Genomic DNA, 18,632 nt, shown 5'->3' with positions numbered 1-18,632 from the left:
AATGTTTGTGAGGAATAATGTGTCCCATAAAATTATTTCTTGAGCATCTGCTATATATCTGACACTGTGTTAGGAACTTGCCATAGACACATGAAGAGTACATGATGTTTGCATGATTATGATTACTAAAAGTCCAAAACAGAGTACAATGAAGATTTATACAATAACATCTAGTTCTAAGTCATGTACATTTGCTGGTTTCACTAAGCAGAATTCAATCCTTTATTCATGATTCACAGTTATTATTACAAGGATAAATACACAGACTCTTGGGGTATAGCAGGATTATTTGCCCTTAAAGCAAAAGTCTTCAATTGTAAGAACCTTTGAGATGTGTCTTTTCCCTGTGTGTATGTGTGTTTGTATATCATTTACTTTGTCTTGGTCCTTTCTCTTGCATGCATTCACACTTCCACCAATATTTTGTAAACCCCTACTATGTCCCAGGTGGTAGTCTGGGTGCTGGAGATACAATGGTGAACAGGAGAGAGATGAGCAGGCATCAAGAAAGTTACATGCCAGTAGGAAAACAGATACTAATAAACATAAATATAAAACATTATGCCATGTAAATACAAGTGCTCTAAAGAAAACTAATGTAGGCTAAAGGGACAGAACAAGCTATTTTAGGGTAGGGTGACCAGGAAAGGCCTTACTGAGGTGGTGGCATTTAGATAGAGATCATAAGAATGAAGTGAGGGATTAAGAGCAGACATCTTGGGGAAGAGACTTTTAGGCAACTGCAAGGGTTTGTAGATGGGAATGAACTTGGGGTGTTCAAGGAATAGTAACAATACAAGTATGGTTAAAAACAGAGTAAAACTGAGTGTGGGGAGGATGACAGCATGTAAAGTCAGAAAGGCCCATGGGGCGAGCTCCTGTGGGGTCCTATAGGCTGTAGTGAGAAGTTTCAACAATATTGTAAGAGAAGCCATTACTGGATTTTAAGAGGAAATCGATATAATGTAAGTTATTTTTTAAAAGAAAGACAGTGGTAGCTATAAGGACCCAAGAGAGGCTGCAGGGAGACAAGTTCAGAAGGCTGTTGGACTATTGAGGCTGACACTGGTGGAGGTGGTCTGATTCAGAACATATTTTGAAGATGGAGCAACAGGATTTGCTGATGGACTGGAGATGAATTATAAGGCAAAAGAGAGGCTAAATGTTTCTGGCCTGAGAAACTGATGAAGGGCGATGCCATATTAAAGAGAAAGTGTACTTGAGGTTTACAAAAACATTGTCCATGTAAGTCTGAGATGTCTATTAGTCATCCAAGTAGCCAATTAAGTAGCATTCAGAGGAAAGACTATACATACTCGGGAGTCACGATTACATAGATGGTATTTATGTCCATGGGTCTGAATAAGATTGCCTAGGTAATAAATACATGTAAACAGAGAAGGAGACTTGAGAAGTGAGCCTAGTAGTATTCCCCAACATTTAGATGTCACCAAAAAAAAAAACAAACCAGCTAGCAAAGGAGACTGGGAAAGCACTGCCAGTGCAATATAATAGAAAAACCAGCAGAGTGTGGTTTTCCAGCAAATCCAATTGAAGAAAATTTTCAAGGAGTGATCAACAATGCCACATGCTTCTGTTGGTGGGTTTAGAAAGATGGTGCCCCTCTTGCGGTTCAATGATTCCTTGATGTTGGGAGTGCACTTGCTTCTAGCAATTCCTCCTACCTCTTTCTAATTTTTAACTCTATAGAATAGGAAACTATATAATAAACTTCTTAAAATTATATGCAAAGTAACTGTAAATAGGTTCTAGAAGAGATATGAAAGAGTCTCCAAAAAGCAAAGTAAATAAATCGGTACATGATTTATAGTATCTTATGTACTATCACCTGTGATCAAGGGACCTAAGGTTCTTGATAAATGAACACTGAAAAAGTGTGAAGAATTTGTACACAAACTCTGGAAAATGATGGAGAACAAGAGTAATCAACTAGCAATGTTTTAAAGGATAATATACCGCAAAGGAAGAACAAATGACTTCCCCCACCCCCAATAATTTATAAGAACAAAAACTTAGCCCTAACAGATTTCTCTTTCAATAACTTTGGTAGTTTGGTAGTAGGTCTGACAGGACAGAACACAACATAGGCATATGTGTAAAAATAATTTAATTCAAAATTTAACCTACTTACTTACCGGCAAGCACAAGGGTAACATTCAATACAATGAATATTCCACAAAATAGGCCAACTCTAAAAGTAGTCCATGCTGGTGCAGGCTATGGACAGAAAAACAGAATTTTGGGTACAGGGAAAAATATTGAGTACATTTAGTATATGCTGTCATAAATCAGTAGCATGAGCCTCAAAATTCTACCATGAAATCAACAAAAATATTTTATGGCCTGCATTTTTATAAATCTGAACTATAGAATCATCTTTCATCATTCTATAATACTAGAAATAGAGTTGCCAGTTATTTGAATTCTTTTACAGAAATCTGAGTCACTAAATAAGATTACAATTTTAGGCTTCGAATTATATATACACTGATTTTCTTATAGGAAAGTTTAATTGCAATTTGGAGGTCTTGAGCATCTTTCGTTACACTTAGCCCTAAATATTCTGTCTTAATCATAAATAGCATTATTTTAAAAATTTTTGACTTCCAATTGTTCATGACTATATATAGAAATATAATTGATTTTTATATATTGATCTTGTATTCAGCAATTTTGCTAAACTCATTAGTTTTAGCAGTTAGTCTATAAGTTCAATGAATTTTCTATGTCATCATGTCATTGGCAAAAAAACCCCACCTGTTTTACTTCTTTCTTTCTAATCTAAATACCTCTTATTTCTCTTTCTTACATGACTGCATTGGCTATAATCTCTAGGACAAAGAGAGTATCTAGAAAAGTGAATATCTTTTTTTGTTCTTAGAAAGCATTCAGTGCTTTACCATGAAGTAGAATATGATATTAATTGTATATTTCTTGTAAATGCCTTTCATTGGGATGAGATTAAAAAAGCTCTTTCTGTTATTGATTACCATTCTATGATTTAAATCCTTTTTAGTTTATTGAAACTTATGACACAGAAGATACCACTTAAATGTTTTCTGGTATAACAAACATCATTTAATAAATGCTTTTGTAGGTTTAACTGCTGTATTTTGGATGAAGCTATATAATAGCCCAACACATCTGATACCTCCCATCATTAAATACACATCTCAATCATTTGGTGAGAATGAAGTTAGCATGTCAATAAAAATAAACAAGTACAGGATAGAAGAGATAGGTGGGAAGACATTATAATTCATTACGAAGTGAGATCTGGCATCTAATTTTTTAATACAAAAATAAGAATAGTATTAACTACTTAAACACTTTGAAACATTTTTTAAAGTAACCAAATCAGTATATATTTCATCAGCTAAACATACTGTACTGCTTATTAAATCGGCAAATACAACCAAACAACCAGAAACAAATGCTAACCTGAGCAGCTCCCAAAGGGGGAACACGTAAACGCTTCATAGCTTTTTGTCTGTCACCATCTTCAAGTTCATTGGTCACCACGGCCTAGGAAGACACATCATTAAATTTTGACACAAGTTATACTGAACTTGAGTAATGAGCAAATAATTCTGAACCATTTATAAACATGGTACTTGGGTAACCTCTTGGTGAATGAGTACTGATTAAAGAATAAAATCGTGAGCAAGAATACAGAGTCTGGCACAAATAATGCCCCCTTTTTATTACAAAATCATAAGCATGTAATTCTGTAACAATACAATATCACTCACACTCAAGCCCATAGTATGACATTTTAGGTGAAACGTTCAAATTAAAACTATAAATTATTACACCCATATTTTTACTCTACCAACCACACTCAAGTAGGTCTTACTTCTGCCAAACCCAGTGTATGTATGTATATATTTAAAGGTAGAATCAATTATAATAGAGAACAGATATGAGGAATTATTTGATTAAAAATAAGACATGTAAGTTATTGAAAATATATGGCATCTGAGTCAAATTAATATACCTCAGTTTCAGAGATGAGCTGGTTGATTTTCTTGCATGTATAAAATGGGGCCACTTCTACATGAGCTACTCGCCAATCTGCTCCACGAGATGTTTCCAAGATCTTGTCATGCTTTTTAAGGATTTTTCGAAACCCTGTAAAATTCAGATTCTACAGGAAAAAAAGAGAAACACTACTATAATTTCCACCACCATCAAAGAAGATGCAAGACGGATAATAAGCACCATGTGTACACAGCGCTTACTGAAGGTTGAGGACCGAAAGAAATGGCAATGCTGTCATAAAAGCACTCACTGAAAGGATGAGACTCTTCTTTATTTTATTTATTCATTTCAAGGTAGTATTTTATCAGTAATCAAAAGAAACCCTAAATATAAACCTTATTATTTCAATTTCAGAGAATCTGTTTGCCCCCACTACAATGCAAGCACGTACAAACCAGCTTGGAAAACAGATTAGCTATTTTTCTTAACTTTCATTTTGCTTCCATTCATTCTCAGTTCGGGGATGGGAATGCAAAGGCGAATCAGTAGAAAAGAAGTGATCATACTTACAGTTTTGCTGATAATGGATAGAAGCTAGTATTTTTCCTCCATTTCTATAATATCAAAATCCTACTTTTCTATATTCTCAAATTCTGTTGTTTGATCAACATGCAAAAAAGCAGGAAACCGTGGACGTGCAAGGTTCTGTAAACCAGAGTTCTCCCAAAGTTGTTGATCACATATCCACATTACTGAAAAGATGGGCCCTCACTCCTAACTAGGCTTTGTTTGCTTGCTTATAATTCGTACTTTAATGGATCATACTTTTTTCTCATACTTTAATGGATCATCTTGAATTCTACTTGGGGTGCATACACCATAACTTGTAGACTGTTTTCCATCAACTTTCTCCTCATTCTCAAAATAAATGTAGTCTTACTGAATAAACAGCTTCAAAGAATAGAGGACAGATCAAAACTTACACAACAATTATTTTCATTTTCCCAAGCAACGTTTTATAATAAGCCAAAACAAAAGCTTCTGGAAAAGTTAAAAAAATTAACAAATGTATTTCCCTGTAATACACAAGCATATTTAATGAAATATAAAATATTAACATTTTATAAGAAAGAAGAAATACATTTTTTTCTTTTTAAAAATAAACCATAAAGCTAATGGGTAAATTTAAAGGAAAGGAATTTCCTTTCATATATATTTTATATAATTATTTTTCTAGTCTTCTAAAATTACTTTCTAATTGGGTGGTTCTTTCAATGATAAAGTACTAAACCACCAAAGAAGAAAGCAAAATTACAAAAGGGAAAGAAAGAAATAAGTACATGGATTAACAACTTAGACTGATGCAGACATGAGACTACATGGACTTTTTATTTTAAATTTCCAGGATTTACCCCGGTAATACTTTTGTTATATAACATTCAGTTTTTATACAATACATAACCCTGTGATGCTTCTAACCACTGATTACAAGTACTAATCACAAGAACAAAATGAAAAAAGAATAGTGCATAAGGTCTCTCTAAAGATTAGAAGGGTACTTTTGCCTAATTTAAAATTTTATTATTGAACAAATCATGTTTTTCAATAAATTCTTTACAGATTTAACTATATAAACAAATCTATAAAGAATTGCAAATGAATAAATGTCCTGTAATTCCAAAATATTGCATACATGATGGTTCAATGTTTCAGACTGGATTTTTAAAATACTAAATAATATAACAGCTTAGATGTTCAGTCTGTATAAAACATTTGCTGTGATTTAATGATTTTATCGGCAAGATTAAAACAATGTTATGTTGCAGCTTGTGATTAATAAAACTGAAAGGGTTTTAGTGGCAAGTTAAACAGTCATTATCTTTATTTATAAACATTTATTAATAAATATTTATAAATTCATTTTATTTAAATAAATAGAATTATTTATTGGAATTTATTTATTTATAAGCAGTCCGTAATAAATAAGTCTTATTGCTCTACTTGACCATTTCTGATAATGTGGTTTCCATCAATAAGAACATCAGAAATCCCAGTAAGAACCTAAAGAACAAAGGCATGCTAAGGATTTTCCTTTCTGGACTGGCCCATCAGTACTGCTCAAGGTAATTCCACTTACTATAATTTCTCAGTTGCTTAAAGGCTCTATCTTCCAGGGTAAGAATCTAAGTACCTGATAGTTCTGCAGCAGGATAAGACTGAGGTAGAACTCGCTGAAGGCCAGTTTAAGGTCTTTAATATTCCTGTGTTGGACACGTTCCTCGTGGGACAGGTGGAAGACTGGCTTTCTGCGCTGTCGCAGCGTAGTGACACCAGTGCTTTCTTTCTGCGCATCCAGTGACGACTGCAGCTCATTCTGAAGTGTAGCAAACCTGCGCTGAGCCTCTGCGAGCTTTTCTATAAGAAATAAAAAACAGGATTGTCAAATTATCACGATAAAAATGGTGGTGAAGGTACCACTGACTTGTCTGAATTTTTACTAATTATTCTAGTTTGTTTCCCTAAAATTTCTAGGGAAAAAGGTTACATGTAATATTTAGAACTGGACAGGAAAAAAAATGTTTTAATACCTTCCTTTCATTCTATCCCACACTTCCCTCTCTACAACACCTCAGTTGTACCCTTTCTTTTTACAAATGAAGATACAGAATTTTAAAAGCCACTAAGGTGGTACAGCCACATTGTAATCTGGTAGCTTGTCAGTTCTTAAAAGGCTCAACAGTAACCTTAAGATCCAGCAATTCCACTCCTATGCACATACCCAAGAGAACTGAAAACATACGTTCACACAAAAACTTGTGCACATACACAAACTAGTATTCCTAACAGTTAAGAAGTGGAAACAATCCATATGTCCATTAACTGATGAATGGATGTCAAATACAGTATATATATGTACAATGGAATATTATTTAGCCATAAAAATGAATGAAGTTCTGATTTATGCTACAACATGGATGAATCTCAAAGACATCATGTTAAGTGAAAGAAGCCAGGCACACTTATTGCATGATTCCATTTATAGGAAATGTCAGAACAGGTAAATCCATACAGACAGGAAGTAGATTAGTGGTTGCCAGGGTCTGGGGGGTAGGTAGGGGAAACAAGGTAGAGAAAAGAAGGGAAGGAAGAAGGAAGCAAAGAAAATGAAGTTGGTTTCACATAGCTTGATTTTAACAGAAACCTATTAATCACTTTTTAATGAAATAGAGAAAGCAAAATATACTGTGGACAGTATATAAATAATTTCAATTTTCATCAGATACGTTAACCAGAAAGCAAGCCAGGCTGACTGCTTTAAATCACTCTCCCTCTACCCTCCATCTTTTAATAGCTCTTAAGTAGCTGACTCTGCTGTAATATACTCAAGACTCAAGAGATTCATGATATAGGAAAAACAATGGGGATTTTACCCTAGTTAATAAAATATATATGTAATTTCCATTTTAACGCACATAAAAGCAAAGAACAAAACTAGCCATTAAGTCCTAATTTAAAATGTGGGTACTAGATACATATAATCACTTATGAAAGGATGAAAGGAACATTTAGTATTTCAGTGAGATTCTTATGTTTCATCATACATACTCAGTGGCAAAACAATATATAGTGTCTCAAATTCAATAAGAATAAAAAATATATAGCAAGATGCTGTGTAATAGGATTATAGGAATAACTATATAATAGGAATAGTTCTGAGTAACTATCCAATTGCTCTTTTATTTATATGAAGCCTGAAAATATTTAACAGCCAATAAATAAATCTGTTTCTATTGCCATAATTTCTGACTTATAAATATAACACTACTACAATCTCCTTTCTTCTTTCCTTCCATCCCTTCTTTTTTGTACAGAAAGGCAAAGCATATAGCACTGCTGTGAGTTCCTAACATAATAACTGAAGCTAAAAAATTAGGACAGACCAGGAAAAAAACCCCAAAACTCTGAAGTTGTTTATAAACAAAGGAAAAAGCTCATACTGATCTATTTAAAACATTCCAACCAATAAAAAGAAGGGGTTTGCCTGTTTTAATCATGAAATATTAAAAACAACAGACCTATATTCTAAGGTTTTTTTTTTTAATGTAGGCACATAAAAATACCGCTGAGAAGCTAAGTTTTTTGAATGACAAGAGAAAGCAAACTGGTCCAAGAAAAGAGAAAGATGTAACACAAAGTGTTTAGGATTACTTGAAAAAGGACATAATGTCACCAGGAAGTTTATAACACTACAGCCTTCACGATTCTAGGTCAGTGATTAGCAACATTATTACCAAAAAGGATGCCTCCCTTCAAAAATTACCCTCTTGTCCCAGGGTCTTCAAATATTAATAGATTTTATCTATAAATCTAAATAAATGCCCACATCTTATTAACCAAAGATATGTAATAAATAAAGAGTGATGAATAACTTACATCAGGTTTTCTAAAATAGTGAAAATAGTTTCTGACTCCTCACATGACCCTAGAAGGTTGGGAATCAATTTGCTCATTTTACAAGCAAGTATACATGCAGGCCTAGGAAGATTAAATGGTAAACTTCTTCCAAAAATAGTAAGGTTCAGAAATTCAACATGTAATTTGGTAGGTAATAGAATTGGTGTGAAAATAAATATCCACATTTTAGCAGTATTCATTCCATGTTTTGTTTGGCTTTTATGGTGTCTGTTTTGGGTACTAAAAGGTTGCAGTCAAGACTATATCTCACTTAAAAATGACCATTTTAGTTGACTATTACATATTTTTGTGAGATGTAAGTGGGTGGAGGTAGGTGCCTAAGCTGACCTCACCATGGTATTAAATTCAGTTTCTCATGTGCCCTAGTGTGTGAGGATTGCAGTTTACCAGACAATCTGCCATGAAAAAAAAAGCAGCTAAACAATGAGACAAATGATACTATGTAGGATGAGTGCCAAATTTTATTTCTGTCAATCATGTGTTCATATTACCCATCACTTCCTGACCTGGCAAAAAGTGAGTCTGAAGACTATGAAAATTTGTACCTACTCTGTGATGCCATTAAGAGATATACCTGAGTGGCCTTTCCAATACACATAGAAAAAGGGAGTCATTAAGTCACAGGCCCCAAGTTTTTAATAGCAGAAAGCTTAAAATTGTTTCTGAAAAGTAACCAAGTCTAAGATACCATTTTTCAAACTGAGTGTTCTATATAATTCAATATGGGGTCATAGAAGCAACTTAGTGGATCATAAATCAGGATTTTAAAGATCAAATAGAAATAATTAAATATGAAAAATAGTATTGGGTAGTAGTAAGGATAAGTATTGTTTCATGAAAAAGTTATTTAAATATATTATACATACACACATATATAGATGCATACAAACATATACAAAACATACATATCTATTTATAACTCAAAACATAAAAGTTATGTATCTATTAAGAGTATTTTTCTTTGTGAACTACAATGTATCATCTATCCTTTGTGATCTAAGTGAGGTGGACACAGAAATCTTTTCCAAAAAAATTATAATAAAATGCTAATAACCTTTACCTCATTTTTTTTTTCATTTACAGCCTTAGATCATGCCCAGTGGCCTTTTCTCAGTGTCAATGCTCTTTCCACTGCAAATGCCTTCCTCTTTCAGTCTGCTCTTCCTCAGCCGACAGCTCATGGCTGTACTGCTGGTTCCTCTTTACCCTCCTGCCTGCTAATTATGGAAATGATCTTTGTCCTTGAAAAATCACCATTCCTTCTGTGCATTTTCCCCTTGCTGAAAATTTATACATTTGCATGGTTTCAAATATTTCTATTTTGTCTCTGCCTTCCAGGTGCTTGTAACGTACTGAAGAGGACATGTATATATGCCATGTGCTGTAATGGCCTGTGCCTTTGCATAGACTGTTCCTTCTGCCTAGGAAGAAGTCCAGCCATCAATGAAAGATGAGGAGGAGGAGGACACAAAGTTACGATATTTGCTTCCCTTTTTATTTACTTATTTTTTGTTTGAAGGGAGTGACTTACTAAGGAGGCTAAACCAATAAAAAGGGAAGTTAACAATGCGTTTATTCAATAATTCTTAAAGGAGACAAATTGAGGACTAAGGTCTCAAGGAACTGAAATTTAATCAGCAGTTGTAGAGATGTGGCAGGCACTGTCAAGGGACATCTTGTCTACAAAGATTGGAGGGAAATTAATAAGGGTAAGAATGGCCATAGGTAATGTGGGGAGGAATACATGGCATTCCTAAGTATCATACACCAACAGGAGTTGAAGGCCTTTATTTTTATTGGTGAGGTAGAAGGTTAATGAGCATGATGGGGAAGACGGTGAGGTCAGAGAGCTCAACAGAATGGTACAGGGTTTAGAAGAGCACTTTGGAGCATGCCAAAGGACACTGATCAGGACCCATAGGCAGGTTTGAGGACATGGTTAAGAATGCAACAATGAATTTATAGTGGTTCAAATCTGTTCTGCTACATGATTTTTTCCCAGCTGTCCTAAGCAGCTCAGGGTACACACAAAAAAAGTCAATGGCTGGATCAGTCCAGCTGGAGTTTCTTGCCAGGCAGAAGCATTACAAAGCAATAAGGGAAAAGGCATGATAAGTACAAGGGATGAAAGTGGTTAAAATGACTGATGGAGATGGAAGTAACTCTGGGAGGGATCTGTTCAACTGGAATACAATGAGGGATTCCAGGAACCTGAGTTCTGTGGGACAGAAAAAAAATGTGGGGATGGGAGGAGCAGGGGGATGTGGTGGGGTCAAAATGGAGACAACTAAACTTGAACAACAATAAAATAAAATAAAGAGTAGGGAAGTTAACATATAATACAAAATTTAAAAGAGTAAAATATAAATAAATAAAGTTCTAGTATTTTCTTCTCAGTTTCAACAGCATCTTGTAGATGCCACTGCAAACTGTGCTCTAGAGACAGACATGAGTGTTTCACAATGCAATGGGAGGGCACAGAACTGCTGTAATTAAAAAGTTGAAACTGTGTAATCCAGCTCTGAGAGAAATAAGCTTCTGACTCTTTAAAAGCTTTGGACTGGGCCATAGTGAAGCTCTATCAAGATACTGCTTTACAACGAGGTCCCAAATCCTTGCAACTGCAACAACACACAGACAACTACCATAAAAAATGTCTTAAACACTGAGGCCAGATGCATTCCCACCTTGGCTACAGAAAATACCCCTTAGGCACAGTAGGACAATGACAAACCCCAGTTTTACAACAATGACCAAATATTTAAACAATGACATGGCAGAATTTCTCCTTCTTTAGCAGCAGAAATTGTCTCTGGTAGTTGTACCAAAAAAACCCACTCACCTGAATAAAATGTGTTGATTTTGGCAAGTTCCTTTTCACAGGTTTGAAAAAATTTCTCTTCAAACTTGGCAAAATACCTCTTTACTGTGTCCTCATCTGTAACTGAAAGCAAGAAAAACAATATTTAAATTTAACGTTTGAAGGCCATTTAGGAAAACTAGGGAAATAAAATTTAAAGTCACTCTTCTTAGTCTTCAAAATAACAACAATATATGGATTTCTTTTAAAAAAATGAACTGTGAACCTTATTAAGAAAAAACTAATCAAAGTCCTCTTCATAAGAACACAATTATTTTTTAGCTGAACCACATTCTATATACCTGTTATAATAAATTTATAGTGGCAGAGAAAATAAGTGTCCTGAGACTAGAAGAACGCACTACTGTGGACAGAGGCGATCAAGGAAGATTCAAGGTGTTCACAGTTGAAATGAGTAGGATTCTGCAGGAGAACAAATAAGATATTTCAGGAAAAAAAGAGATGCAAGAGAACATGAAGGCATGGATATGTCATATGTTTCTGGAAAAAATGAGTTGACTACTCTAACAATATTACACTGCTATCTACTCATTTTTACTTTGACTGTACAAGGCATAGAAAAAGACATGCAGACAGACAGTAAGATTTAAATTAGGTATTCCAAACCTTCAGATGCTGGGTAGAAACATAAAGAATTAAGCAAGTGGGTGACTATGCAAATACGGTGATAAATGGAAACAGCCACCTTTAGGACAAGGAATGGTACGGATTCTGGCAAATTGGAAAGCACGTGTCCATCTGGTTAGTTGCTGCCATGTGGTGACATGGGGCCCAGGTTGTCAGATCTTCCAAATTTTCAGAAGAAGCCATAAATCTAGACATTTTTAAAAGGTTGTGTGTGCCAATCAGTGTCAGTCTCTGCAGCCTAGATTCCCTACGTGAGTTCTGACATAGCACACTGATTTACTGACTCCTGTGAGTACAAGTATACGCAGCTTCAGGAAGCCCCAACCTAAAACGGTATGTTTCGTATGTTTCGTGCCCAAGTGAAGTCCGACTAGACTCCAGATACTAATCACAATATAGAACCACTCATTTCCAGGTTTCTGGGGCACTCTGAGCTTGAAATGTCTAGAAAAACTATAGGTGCTTTTGTCTCTCAGGTCCCCCAAATCTTAGAGCAATCCCAGAAACCCTTAAATAGTCCACCTATCCAGGAATAAGAAATAATATTTCCCTGAGTACTATGCAACACACACATATACATACTAATTAATACTACCGGAGATTTTTTTAAAAGCTTAGAATGAAGTTCTAAAGAGCAAATCAAATCTATTCACTTTATTCATATAACAAAAACATAAACAAATTAGTACTATGTAAAACATTAACTTTTAATAATCTATTTCTTATGCTTTAGAGCTGAACAGATAATGCAGGATTCTATTGATTTTGCAGTAAAGAAAGGATGCCACTGTAAGTTTCTCGTGTACACTCAGCAATTTAGGTACAACAAAGGCTACAGCTGCCCAAGGCCACTGAGAATTATTTTTTTCAGAGCACAAAGCAAGTCAAACCTTTTTAAAAAGCTGACCTTGAGTTAAAAGTGCCCCATGGTAATGATGCTGCTTATAATAGCACCTGGCTATAGCTAATTTAAAATAATACCTTATTATACTTCTTAATTACCTACTATTTCTTTTTCTTTTATTCTCTGCTGTATTGTTAGGAAAGAAAACCCTAAAGCAAAAAATGGGCTTGGTCATATTTACTTTGTTTCTCTGTTAACAGGCAACTTTCATTAACCTAACCTATTTCTTCATTGATAGAAATAAACAAAGTTGTTCAGCAAACAATATATAGCTGCTTTAACAATATTAATGTTTATATAGAGACTGCATATTCAGCAACTTCAACTATTTAAAATATTACTAAGAACCTAGAAATGAAAAATCTAAGCCTCTAAGAAACTAAAACATATGAAATAAGTTTTATGTACTAAAGTATGAACATTCTACCCATAAATCATTCTCATGTGAAGTCTTCATTTTCTCAATTTAGAGACTGTTTTGCCTAAAATACCACGGTCTATTATGTAGTTTTCTAGTTCACATATAACTTAAGTGCCACAAATCAGAAGGCTTTAGTAAGGTTTCTACAACTCTGAGAAGTAACAGCAAACAGAGTAAAGAGGGGAAAAAGCTAGATTAAAAACAGCAAGAACAGTGATACAAAATAAGTTAAATGAATGAAAATATCCTTGTCTCAGATTTCAAAAGACATAGTAAACTAACAGCAATTAGAAGTACACTATTGGTAAAGAAATTATAAAAACAAAATGAAAAGAACAGAAGAGAGTGTCCAGAAATAAATCTGTATATATGCAGAGATTTAGATTAAAATAAAGGTGATTTCAACTCAGTGTGAAAAGAATGTACTAAATAACAAACAGGGTTGGGTTCATTGACCATACATTTAATAAAACTCCAGATGAAGTTAAAGAAACAATATTATAGCCCTGGCTGACGTGGCTCAGTAGATTGAGTGGTGGCCTGTGGACTGAAAAGTTGCTGGTTTGGTTCCCAGTCAGGGCATATGCCTGGATTGCAGGCCAGGTTCCCAGTTGGAGGGGTTTAAGAGATAGTAGATTGATGTTTTTAAAAAAGCAGAACAGAAAAAAGAAACAATATTATAAAATACCAGAAAAAAATTAAGTAACTCTACATGGGGAAAGCCTTCCTAAACACCACAGAAAACAGAGGTCATAAAGGGAATGACTAGTATTCTCACAAAATGAAATATCTCCATTCCACAAGATACCATAAGCTAAAAGAAAAGAGAAGAAAAGACAGGAAAAACATATCTGCAACATTTACTCACAGAAGACTAAGCCTAGTTCAAAGAAAGCTAGCATAGATAAATATACATTTTAGCACTTATCTTGCATGTGAATAAATGATTCATATGCAAAATATATTTTTAAAAATTCTTACAAATCAATATTAAAAATATACCTCAAAAGATGAATGGGTAAATTAGAGCAATTCAGAGATACAAATGACCAATGAACACATAAAAGGATGCTCAATATGCTAGATATCAGGTAAATCCAACTTTAATGAAATATAATTTTTCAACCATCACATTGGAAGCAATTTTAAAATACTATATTATTTTGGCAATGGTGAAGGTAAATGAACGCTCTCACTCCTGTTGGTAGAAATGTAAATTTGTAAAGCATTTTCAAAGACAATCAGTAGTGACCAAATGTTCAGTGTGTTCAATCTCACATGGGAAATATGTCCTAAAGGAGTCTGCACAAATGGATGTACATGCAAGGATGTTCATGCACCATTATTCTGAACAGTGATAAAGAAAACAAAGTGATGTCCAACAAAAGAATAGTTAAATAAATTACAATAATACTGTGTAACCCTATGTAGCCACTTAAAAAATACTACATATACATCCTAGTATGTATCAAATTCCCAAAAGACACTGTTGAGGAAAAAATTTTAGATAACAGAATATATACAGCATGATTTCATTTATTAAAAATGCATATATAAATATTCTTACGTTCATTCACAGAAATAAGATTTCAAGGATACATTTCAAACTGTTAATTGTGGTCATTTCCTTTGAAAGAGGGAGGATGAGAGAAATTCTCATATTTTGCTCTCTATACATGTTGTATTACTTCAATCCATTATAATGAAACTTACTCATGAAAGATAAATTATATTGTATAAATAAAGTGCATTATTTACTGAAACAAAAAGAGAAACATGGCACAACCAAATCTTTAAATTATACGTAATAAAACCTAACTAGCATAGCTAGATGAACAGAGTGTCCATATCAGAATTTAGAGGTATACAGAATAATTATGTTTTTTATTTCATTTGTGAGAAGTTGGCAGAATGCTAATTTATACAAGATCAATTTCTATTACAAGACACCTCTTATATCCTATCTGCTGAGTAATGTTAGAAGTCACTCTAAACTGAAGGAACTGAGAATTTCAGTGTTCCAAAACAAACTGACCCAATTCCCTTGTTTTATAGGTGAGAAAGTGTAGGTGTAGAGAACATAAATAGCATGAGGTTTTTTCTCCTCCAGTAAAAATGTTTTACTGAGACTCACTGTATTTTCTTAACATAAAATAAACATTACTGAAGTGACTACTACGTGTAACATTAATATATGGACTGAACTGTGCCCCCCCATTTATATGTTGAACCCCTAATCCCCAGTGTGACTTTATTTGGAGACACGTCCTTTGAGAAGATAGTTAAGGTTAAATGAAGTCATAAGGATGGGGCCCTGTTCCAGTAGGAAGAGACATCCCTCTCCCTCTTTCCCTCCCTCTAGCTAGATGTGCACAGCGAGGAAAGGTCATGTGAGAAACAGCAAGCAAACCCTCTGCAAGCCAGGAAGAGGGGCCTCACCAGAGAAACTGACACCTTGATCTTTGCACTTCAAGCTTCTAGAACTGTGAAAACAGATTTCTGTTTAAGGCGCCAAGTCTGTGGTACTTTGTTATGGCAGCCCTAGCAGACTACAAAATGAACTTAACATGAATTCAATAATTAGTCACAGAAGATTAAGCCTAGTTCAAAGAAAGCTAGCATCGGTAAGTGCACATTTTAGCAAGAATATCAATGATTGTAAGTTTAGCATTAACAACAACAAAAAATGACAAAGGGGTAAAACAAATCTAGAATTCATGAAGTATGACTCAGAGAACACTCTGCTCTGAGTTAAATAAATACTAATTTAGTCAGTTACACGAGAGAGATTGGGGGGGGGAATGAGGGAAAGACTTTTTTTTGTCATTTCTATTTATGGTCTTACCTTCACCGCACATTTGCAGATGACAGGCAATTTCTTCCTCATCCACCTCCAAAATTACTAAGTTAACATCAAATAACCCTAAGAGTACTAATCAAGGTAAAATATTCCTACTGCATAGCAACCACCATCAAGTGCTTTTTACAGCAGTTTTCAGGAATACTTTTATTTTTATACCATCAGTGTCATCTTACTTCCACATACAATCTCTCAAAAATCAATTCTTTAAAACCACTATTAACTTATTCAAATACATGTTCCATTCACATTTTTATTGCTGCTTTCAATTTTCTTAAGTGCCAGATCTGTGAGATACTGAAGGTAGGAATTATTATCTTTCTTACCTTTATAGATCCTATACCCAACATAATGTCTGGTACCAGTATGTGCTTCATATATTATTTTTTTGAATTGTAAATGTTGAAACAAATTTAATAATTTTGTGAAAATTCTGATGTTTTATTAAAGTTTTCAAAAAAATAAAGCTTCAACAATTGAATATTCATTCACACAAAAAATGAAGATGCACTCTTATCTCATACCATACATAAAAATCTGTCTAAATAGATCAAAGACCTAAATGTCAAAGCTAAAACTATAAAACTCTCAAAAGAAAACAGGCACAAATTTCCATGACCTTAGACGAGACAATGGTTTCTTAGATATGACACCAAAAGCATTAGTGATTAAAAAAAAGACTGATATATTAGACTTCCTCAAAATTAAAAATTTTTGTGTTTAAAAGGCACTATTAAGAAAGCGAAATGACAACCACAGAATAAAAGAAAATATCTGCAAACCACGTATCAGATAAGGAACTAGTGTCTAGAATATATAAATAATACTTAGAATTCAACAATACGAAGAAAAATATCTCAGTTAAAAATGGGCAAAGGATCTGAACAGATATTCCTCCAAATTGCCAGTCAACACAAAACATTTCAACATCACCAATCACTAGGGAAATGTAAATCAAAACCACCATGCCACTTCATACCCAGCAGGAGATCTACAATAAAAAGGAAAGACAGTAACAAGTGTTGGGAAGGATGAGAGACACTGGAATCCTTACATACCACTGGTGGGAATGTAAAATGATGCAGGCACTTTGGAAAACAGTTTGGCAGTTCCTCAAAAAATTAGTATGAAGTTACCATATGATCTAGCAATTTTACTCCTAAGTATATACTGAAGAGAAGTGAAAACATATGTTTTATACAAAAATTTATACACAAATGCTCATTGCAGCATTATTTATAGTAGCCCAAAAAGTGGAAATAGTCCAAGAGTCTACCAGCTGATGAATGGATAAACAAAACATGGTGTATCCATATAATGTGATATTATTCAGCCGTAAGAAGAAATAAAGTATTATTATGCACTACAGCATAGATGAACCTAGAAAAAAGTCAAAGGGAAAGAAGCCAGACACTAAAGAACACATATTGCAAAATTCCACTTATATGAAAGGTCCAGAACAGGCAAATCCATAAAGACTGAGAAAGTACATTAGTGATTGTCAGGGGCTAGAGAAGGGGGGAATGGGCAGTAATGAAATGTTCTGGAATTAGATAGTGATGGTGGTTGTACAACCTTGTAAATATATTAGAAACCACTGAATTATACACTTTTAAAGGGTGAATTTTATAGTATCTGAACTATATTTCAATAAAAACTGTTTAAGTTTAACTCTATAACAAAACACACTGCTAAATCAAAGCATATTCATTAATTCAACAACTAATTATTCCACCTATTAGATGCTAGGCTCTGTGCTAAATGTTGAGGATATAAGGATGAACAAGCTAGACGTGGTTCCTGCCCGCATAGAGGTGGCATGCCAGTGACTGAGACAGGAAGAAGTCCACACAAAAGAATCACAGAACCACAAACTGAAGAGTGCTGTGAAGGCAACAAACAGGGTACTGAGATAGAGAGGGGGTAAGTACTTGGATAGATGACCATCCTTTTTGGCAGATTAAGAGATGGTTAGAAAAGACCTCTCTTTAGGAGATAACATTTAATCTGAGACCTGAACCTAAAGAATAAGAAAGAGCAAAGGCTAAATGATTCCCAACAGGAAGGAAGGAAAACCACACTAAGAAAGAAACTGGGGTGCCTGAGAAGACCCAAAAGCAGGTCAAAATAAGGTTAGAGGGGAAGATAAAGGCCTTCACACACAGGAAGGCCATATTAAGGAATCTGAATTTAATTCTAAATTCAATGAAAAGTATTGAAAAGTTTTAAGGAGACATCTGAAAAGGAGGGAAAAATGTAGAATTAGTTTACTTTTACTAAATAACTTATAATAGCATTCCCAGGACATTAGTTATGGGTAAAGGAGAAGAAAGAATTTTAAGAAATTCAAGTAAGTTTGGAAAATGTAAGTATAAACAGGGTTAAGCCGATCTGCTTAAGGTACAATACTGGTTCTTGACTAGGAACAAATCTGCTCCCAGGAATTATCTGGGAATGTCTG

The 18,632-nt window shown here is 34.2% G+C and overlaps 1 protein-coding gene across 2 annotated transcripts in view; it reads right to left on the bottom strand.

Annotated features, from left to right (window-relative positions):
- Nucleotides 1–18,632, bottom strand: part of XPR1 (xenotropic and polytropic retrovirus receptor 1) — a 135,044-nt gene that overhangs the window by 45,525 nt on the left and 70,887 nt on the right. For both annotated transcript variants that reach the window (XR_006785609.1, XM_045838458.1), the window contains exons 3-7: nt 11,321–11,422; nt 6,194–6,417; nt 4,019–4,168; nt 3,463–3,546; nt 2,157–2,238 (exon numbers count right to left, since the gene is read on the bottom strand). Coding sequence is in view for 1 of the 2 variants with exons in the window: in XM_045838458.1 (XP_045694414.1) it covers nt 2,157–2,238; nt 3,463–3,546; nt 4,019–4,168; nt 6,194–6,417; nt 11,321–11,422 (642 nt within the window). In the remaining variant the exon portion in view is untranslated. The remainder of the gene's footprint in view (nt 1–2,156; nt 2,239–3,462; nt 3,547–4,018; nt 4,169–6,193; nt 6,418–11,320; nt 11,423–18,632) is intronic.

This window comes from Phyllostomus hastatus, unplaced genomic scaffold (genome assembly GCF_019186645.2).
Source record: "Phyllostomus hastatus isolate PE091 unplaced genomic scaffold, TTU_PhHast_1.1 phas_contig_283, whole genome shotgun sequence".
In the NCBI taxonomy this organism is placed as follows: domain Eukaryota; kingdom Metazoa; phylum Chordata; class Mammalia; order Chiroptera; family Phyllostomidae; genus Phyllostomus; species Phyllostomus hastatus.
The sequence above is the reverse complement of the archived record's forward strand: the minus strand, read 5'-3'. Positions and strand labels throughout refer to the sequence as shown.